Source organism: Euleptes europaea, chromosome 4, assembly GCF_029931775.1.
Source record: "Euleptes europaea isolate rEulEur1 chromosome 4, rEulEur1.hap1, whole genome shotgun sequence".
Taxonomy (NCBI): Eukaryota; Metazoa; Chordata; class Lepidosauria; order Squamata; family Sphaerodactylidae; genus Euleptes; species Euleptes europaea.
Window position 1 is genome coordinate 120,134,035 of NC_079315.1, and position 8,237 is coordinate 120,142,271.

The window sequence follows — 8,237 nt, forward strand, 5'->3', positions numbered from 1 at the left end:
AGACCTCTGCCTGAGACCCTGGAGAGCCGCTGCCGGGCAGACTAGACAATACTGACTTTGATGGACCGAGGGTCTGATTCAGTATAAGGCAGCTTCATGTGTTCATTTTGGTTGCTCTTTTCTGCATCTTCTCAAGCTCTGCAATATCCCTTGTTAGGTGTGGTTACCAGAACTGTACACAATTTTCTAGGTGTGGTCTCACAATAGACTTGTACAAGGGCAATATGAAAGCAGCAGTTTGATTCTGTGTTTTACTCTCTATTACAGACCGAAACCAGGAGCCCCCAATTCAGTGCCCACGGGCCCATGGTGCCCACTGACACCTTTCTTGGAGCCTGTCAAGTGGGCTGCGATCTAGCACAGGGGTATCAAACATAAGGCCTGTGGGCCGAATCCGGCCCCTTGAGAGCTCTTATCCGACCCGTGAGCCAGCCGAGGCAGCCACACACACCCCACCCTGATCTGGGCTGGCGAGGCATGGCCCGGTTCAACCAAGCGGCATTTACATCATATCCAGCCTTCGTAAACAATTGAGTTCAGCACCCCTGATCTAGCATGTTTTTATCACGAGCATCACTGGGAGGTGAAGCCCGGCAGTGCCAAGAAAACAGGCCCTTCTTTCAGCTGCTCTTTTCAAAAGTCTTCAAAAGCCGACAAAATTATTATTTTATGCCACCTTTGAAATCGAGAGCAGCGATCAACCTGCACCGAGTGATATTCTTCTCGACCTGAGGCGTCAGAGCCAGCCCCCCGCTCTTCATTCAAACCTTTTGATTTGTATTTAATTTAAACTTCACTCAAAGCACTTCGGGTTTACAGCTGCAGGTTGTATCTGTTGAACTTTCCCTTCGTTTTTCAAAGGCGATGGGCTTGTTTCACAGATAACTGCTTGTTTCATGCATTCTCACCCACGCTGCATGCGCTCTGCTGCTGCATTTAACAAAAATAAAGACGTCAACCCTGGCACGGGCTTTGGGATAAGAACTTCAGTGACAAACCCTGCAGCCATTTCAGCTGGTATTCGAGGGCCTCTTTCCTGAAAGAATTTTTGGCTAAACATTAGGAAGAACTTCCTGACAGTTATAGCGGTTCCCCGGTGGAACAGGCTTCCTCGGGAGGCAGCAGGCACTCCTTCCCTGGAGGTTTTGAAGCAGAGGCTAGATGGCCAATCTGTCAGCAATGCTGATTCTGTGAACTTAAGCAGATCATGAGAGGGAGGGCAGGAAGGGTTGCGTCAGTGCTCAGCTCTCATGGCCCTTTCTTACATGTCCAGGAAAATGCCGATTGCCACTTTGGAGTCAGGAAGGAGTTTTCCTCCAGGCCAGATTGGCCAGCAATCCTGGAGGGTTTTTGCTATCTTCTGGGCATAGAGTAGGAGTCTTTGGGGGAGTGGAGGGAAATGTGAATGTGCTGTGTTGTGCTGTGGGTTGGACTAGATGACCCTTGAGGTCCCTTCTGGCTCTAGGTTTCTCTGCAACTGTCTGTTGGAAGTCTTTCCTTAGCTTATCCTTCCCCTCCCATTTCTTTTACAAGCAAGTCTATTTGTTTACTTGTTTGTATGCCGCCCATTCCTGACTACGTCAGGAATAACGCACAATAAATAATATAATTAAATAAGACTTTAAATTACATTCCATCAATTAAAATATCAATTAAAACATCAGTTAAACAGGCGTCGCTGGACTATCAGCAATAAAGACAGCGGTGGGCAGCCATCCAGGGGAGATCTCAGCTAACAGGCAACCCGTAATCAAAACGGAAGGGAAGGGAGTCCAGCAGAATGGAAACTATCACTGCCCTCAACCATATGCCTGGCAGAACAGCTTGGTTTTACAGGCCCTGCGGAACTGTTTCAGAAGAGAAGAAGAAGAGTTGGGTTTTATATGCTGACTTTCTCTCCCACCTAAGGGAGAATCAAACCAGATTACAATCACCTTCCCTTCCCTACAACAGACACCCTGCGAGGTAGGTGGGGCTGAGAGAGATCTAAGAGGGCTGTGACTAGCCCTAGGTCACCCAGCTGGCTTCATGTGGAGGAGTGGGGAAACCAACCCAGTTCACCAGATTGGCATACACCGCTCATGTGGAGGAGTGGGGAATCAAACCCAGTTCTCCAGATTAGTGTCCACCGCTCCAAACCAGTGCTCTTAACCACTACACCACGCTGGCTCTCTCAGGGCCCTGATCTCACTAGGCCTAGAATTCCACCAGGCCGGGGCCAAGGCCGAAAAGGCCCTGGTCGAGGACAGGCAGATACTTTTTGGGCCGAGGATCACCAGGAGGTTCTCTTCAGCACAGGGAAGTGCTCTTGTGTGTGTGTGTGGGGGGGGGGGGTTCCGGGAGAAGTGGTCCTGCAGGTACAAGTGTCCCAGACAGTTCAGGGCTTTGATGGTTATGACCGAAACCTTAAACCTGATCCAATGCTCAATCTGGAGCCAGTGCAGCTGGCGGAGCACTAGTGGAATGTGTGCCTTCCAGACTGACCTGCTGCCCAGCGGCTTCTTCGGTGTGTTTCAAGGCATCCATCGGGATAGAGGCAGATGCTACAGGTTTCTTGCCCTTCGCTTCTGCGTTCTGACTTCTCGGCAGGTGTCTTGCGCTAAAATTCCCCTCTGCAGACACTCCTAAGGATGGAACAACCAGGATCAGGCAAACCTGAGTTAGTTCTCAGAAAGTTCCTCTCCCACCACCACGATGCAGGAATCGAAACAACTTAACCAGCATGGCACAGACATTGGACGGCCCCTCCCTTCCCCGGAAGCTTGGGGAGGGGCTTTTGGCTCAGTGGTAGAGCCTCTGCTTGGCTTGCAGAAGGTCCCAGATTCAATCCCCGGCATCTCCAGTTAAAGGGACTAGGCAGGGCGGGTAGGTGATGTGAAAGACCCCTGCCCAAGACCCTGAAGAGCCGCTGCCGGTCTGAGTAGACAATACTGACTTTGATGGACCCAGGGCCTGATTCAGTATCAGGCAGCTTCATGTGTTCATCTTAGCTGCTCTGCACCTTGAATTTACTATCCTGGTCAGTAGGATGAAGCCCAGAGCTGGCAACCCTAAACATACCCCTTCCTTTTGGCAGGAGGCAGAGCAGCTCATTTAGTATTCAAAGTACCACTAAATACAGCAAGTACAACCAGCCATTGGATTGGCGAGCAGAGCACGCAGGCACAGCTCTAGTACGTAATTAAAAAAGGAACGCTCCACTGATGTGGCTCGCCGTTTCTTGTGTCCAAGGAAACGCTCCTTGCACCAGAAGAAAGCACCACTGCCAGCGGAACGGATATTCAGGATCCAACCCAATTGCTTGCATACAGGGTTCACAGCGCAGCACAGAGCCTTGACTTAGTTTCTGCTCCTCCTGCTCATTTCTTTTATAATATGAAATGGATCACTCTTATTTGGATCCAGGCAATGTCTCTCTCTGTCAAAGGCACAGAAAGAGTGACATGCAAGAATCACTTTTAAGAAGGAAGAGGGAAGGAACCATTTCATCAGTTGTATCTGTGGACAAGGGTTGTACAAAAAAAAATTCAGTAAATTTCAGGTTAGGTTTTATTGGGCCTGATTTTTTCGGTAAATCAGGAATAATCCGAATACCTATACTGTTAAAGGGGTATTTACCCATGAATGCTTGCAATGGGCCCTCCTCCAGAGCTCATTAAAAAAATTCCCATAGGAAAAAGCCTGGAGAAAGCCAAAGCCAGAAAAAGCCGAATACCTATTCAGCTGATTCTGCGATTGGCTATCCGGCTTCGGCTTTATTCCCAGGTTTTGATATTTGGTAAAACCAAAACCCGAATAATGCCGAAACGGCTAGTTCCGGGTTTATTTTCGGAGTGGGTTTATCGATATGCACAACCCTACTGGGGATGTTTGAGAGCGAGAGAGGTTTTTGTATCATTCTCCTGAACAGCTAGAACATTTGTCGAAGGCTTTCACGGTCAGAGTTCATTGGTTCTTGTAGGTTATCCGGGCTGTGTAACCGTGGTCTTGGAATTTTCTTTCCTGACGTTTCGCCAGCAACTGTGGCAGGCATCTTCAGAGTAGTAACACTGAAGGACACCTTCAGTGTTACTACTCTGAAGATGCCTGCCACAGTTGCTGGCGAAACGTCAGGAAAGAAAATTCCAAGACCACGGTTACACAGCCCGGATAACCTACAAGAACCAAAGCTAGAACATTTCTCCAAGCAACAGGTAAGCGATTCACCTAGCCACGTTCCAATGTATGCCACAGCTTGGCACAAACTCACGCTTCCTCTGCTTTTAAAGGGCCCTTATCACGACGAAGGAGGAACCAGCTGAAGCTTAATGCAAAAGGTTTATCAGCTGATTAATCAACACGGACCTATTGAACCGGGTGCCACAAAAGCTCTTTGCAATACAAACAGATGGATCATAAATCGTGGCCATGCATCTATCTGCAAGAAATATGCTTCAGAGCACTGAAAACGGCTTCTGAGGGCTAACTCAGGAGCTATATTTTACACAAAACAGTAACCACGGCAGCGTTATGATACACATGCACAGGTATCACATGAAGCTGCCTTGTATTGAATAAGAACATTTGTTCTTATTGTGTTATCCCATGTTGTGTCATCCCATACTGCAGAGGAATGAGTGTTAATGATACCGTTTGGGTCTTTCCCATTAGCTGGGCACCTAATCCATGCAAGCAGCCCTGCCCACTTGTTCTTCATTCACATTCTTCTCCAGTGAGAGATCATACCACAGCCATCTGGTGGCATGGCTGAAGGGGAGGGGCTGTGGCTCAGTGGCAGAGCCCCTGTTTGGCATGCAGAAGGTCCCAGGTTCAATCCCCGGCATCTCCAGTTAAAAAGACTAGGCAAGTAAGTGATGTGAAAGCCCACTGCCTAAGACCCTGGAGAACCTTGGAGAGGGGCCATGGCTCAGTGGTAGAGCCTCTGCTTGGCATGCAGGTCCCTGGTTCAATCCCCGGCATCTCCAGTTAACAGGACTAGGCAAGTAGGTGATGAGAAAGACCCCTGGAGAGCCGCTGCCAGTCTGAGTAGACAATACTGACTTTGATGGACCAAGGGTCTGATTCAGTATAAGGCAGCTTCATGTATTCATGTTCCTACCTGTGTCAATATTATCTGCACTGACTGGCAGCTACTTTCCAGAGTCTCAGGCAAAGGTCTTTCACCTCACCTACCACCTGATCTTTTCTTTTTTTTTAACTGGAGATGCCAGGGATTGAACTTGGGACCTTCTGCATGCCAAGCAGAGACTCTAAGGCTCAGCCGCAGACACAGTCATCACAAATGGAGATTTAATATATGCTTATCTGCAGACTTGCCATCGTTGGTTATATTTTTCTGTTTGTTTGTTTTTAAATTGCTTTTCTATTTGGAGGTTGCAATTCAAACAATAATTTTAAAAAAATCATTTGAAAAAATTAAGCCTGAGGGGAGATGATCCAGGTGAGGGAGATCGACCAAAAGAGAAAGAAAAATAGGGCGACGCCAAGCAACATGCCAATAAAATACAAAAGGGGGAAAAGATGCAAGGTGACCGGTGACCGCTTTATTGTCATGTAAAGCCTCAACAAGTTGAACACATGAAGCTGCCCTATACAGAATCAGACCCTTGGTCCATCAAAGTCAGTACTGTCTACTCAGACCGGCAGCAGCTCTCCAGGTTCTCAGGCAGGGGTCTTCCACATCACCTACCTGCCTAGTCCCCTTTAACTGGAGATGCCAAAGATTGAACGTGGGACTTTCTGCGTGTCGAGCAGATGCTCTACCACTGAGCCAAGGCCCCTCCCCAGTTTTGCTGTACAGGTTGAGTATCCCTTATCCGGACATCGGATATCCGGACTGACCCAAAAACCAGGCTTTCTGAGCCAGCATACACACATTACTCACAGGCCCTCAGCAGCAGGCCAGTTTGCTTTTTGATGGTTCAATGTACACAAAATTATTTTAAAATATTGCTTAAAATTACATTTAGGCTGTGTATAAGATGTATATAAAACATAAATGAATTTTGTGTTTAGACTTGGGTCCCATCCCCAAGATATCTCATTATGTCTATGCAAATATTCCAAAATGCGGAAAGATCCGAAATACAGACCACTTCTGGTCCCGAGCAGTCCTGATAAGGGATCTAACAGTTAGAGTGGTTCCTCAGTGGAACAGGCTTCCTCGGGAGGTGGTAAGCTTCCCTGGAGGTTTTCAAGAAGAGCCTAGATGGCCATCTGTCAGCAATGCTGATTCTGTGAACTTAGGCAGATGATGAGAGGGAGGGCACCTTGGCCATCTTCTGGGCATGGAGTAGGGGTCACTGGGGGTGTGGGGAGGGAGGTAGTTGTGAATTTCCTGCATTGTGCAGGGGGTTGGACTAGATGACCCTGGTGGTCCCTTCCAACTCTGAGTCTATGATCCTCAACCTGTATAAGCTTCATCAAGGGATCAGAGTTCTTTTTGCTCAAACTTTCCACAGCAATTGGAATAGAACTAATAACAACAGAACTCAACTGACTGGAGGGCTCACGTTCATTACTTATTTTATTCAGCTGCCTTTCTTGGTCTAGCAGTACCTCCTTAGCTCACTCTACCCTGTAAAGATGGAGCCAAAGCCGCTCCATACCTATATGTAAGAACACACATGGCACCAGCTGAAACAGGTCCCGATCTGAATCGCTACCTGCAACCTTAGGGAGACTCAGCTACGTTTTGCATCTTTTCAGCAATCGTACCTGGGATGTACACCAGCGACTGGTCTTCATCAGAAACTGAATAGAATCTTATTCAAGGAAAGCAAAGGAAAAATTTCTAGGGTCCCACATTGGAAAACCTGAAAATAAGCCATCAAAGCAATGCACAACCAAGAAATGTCTCTTCTAGCTCAAAAAGAAGTGGCTCGCAGCAACCAGAATGTGTGGAGACGACTACACCAGACCTTTCTTCACAACTAGTTTTCGCTTTTAATCAACCACAGCTCAATTCCAAGCTTGTCCCTTACAAAAGGCCCCGTAAGTACCTTCGTCCCAACGATAATGAAGCCCTGCATGTACATATACTAGACGTGACTATTCAAAGAATTCCTGCAGGCTGTGCATTCAATGCATCCTTCAGTTACTGCAGTACGGAGACAGATTCCGCGCTTTACATTTAAAGTCCAGAAAGCAATCTGGGGATCTAAAAAATAGAAACTGGGATCTGGAAGTCCAGAAAAGAGACTTATTACTCAAGGTCATGCTATGATTGCATTCAAATGTCAAGTTAAGCTGCGTGTGCACAAAGCCGGCTGGCTGCCAGATTCACATGCACGCCCTTCTCCTCCCTTCTCCCTTTTGGGGAGGGGCCATGGCTCAGTGGTAGAGCCACTGCTTGCCATGCAGAAGGTCCCAGGTTCAATCCTTGGCATCTCCAGTTAAAGGGACCAGGCAGGTAGGTGATGTGAAAGATCCCTGATTGAGACCCTGGAGAGCTGCTGCCAGTCTGAGTAGCCAAGACTGACTTTGATGGACCCAGGGTCTGATTCAGTATAAGGCAGCTTCCTGTGTTCTTTTCACACACAGCACCAAGAAATCCTGGCTTTAAGTGAATTCCAGTTACCCATGATGTGCGAATGCGCAAGCTTTTCTGCTTCAAACTGTGTGTTGTTTTGAGGCTTGAGGGCACACGACAGATACAAGAAGCTGCCTTATACTGAGTCATACCACTGGTCCATCAAAGTCAGTCTTGTCTACTGGGACTGGCAGCTGCTCTCCAGGGCCCCAGGTGGATGTCTTTCATATTGCCTGATTCTTTATGTGGGAAATGCCGGAGATTGAACCTGGGACCTTCTGCGTGTAAGTACCTTTGAGTACCGCTGAACCACGGTCCCTCCCCCCACCCCCAGTCTCAATCCTGCGCAAACACCTATGACCCAGGCCCCCGATTTAGTTGCACTGCTTGTGTGTGTTAAGTGCCATCAAGTCGCTTCCGACTCATGGCGACCCTATAAATCAATGTCCTCTAAAACAGCCTATCTTTAACAGCCTTGCTCAGATCTTGCAGGGCTTTGGCTTCCTTTACAGAGTCAATCCATCTCTTGTTGGGTCTTCCTCTTTTCATGCTGCCCTCAACTTTTCCTAGCATGATTGTCTTTTCCAGTGACTCTTGTCTTCTCATAATATGACCAAAGTATGATAGCCTCAGTTTAGTCATTTTAGCTTCTAGGGTCCGTTCGGGTTTGATTTGATCTAGAACCCACTGAACTGTTTTTTTTTTT

At 47.7% G+C, this 8,237-nt stretch overlaps 1 protein-coding gene across 1 annotated transcript in view; it reads right to left on the reverse strand.

The window, feature by feature from the left end:
- The window catches only part of KIAA1328 (KIAA1328 ortholog), a 229,045-nt gene extending 221,462 nt beyond the window's left edge, over positions 1 to 7,583 (reverse strand). The window contains exons 1-3 of the mRNA XM_056849086.1: positions 7,580 to 7,583; positions 6,718 to 6,753; positions 2,485 to 2,624 (exon numbers count right to left, since the gene is read on the reverse strand). Coding sequence (XP_056705064.1) covers positions 2,485 to 2,624; positions 6,718 to 6,753; positions 7,580 to 7,583 — 180 coding nt within the window. The remainder of the gene's footprint in view (positions 1 to 2,484; positions 2,625 to 6,717; positions 6,754 to 7,579) is intronic.
- Between the last annotated feature and the right edge of the window lie 654 nt (positions 7,584 to 8,237).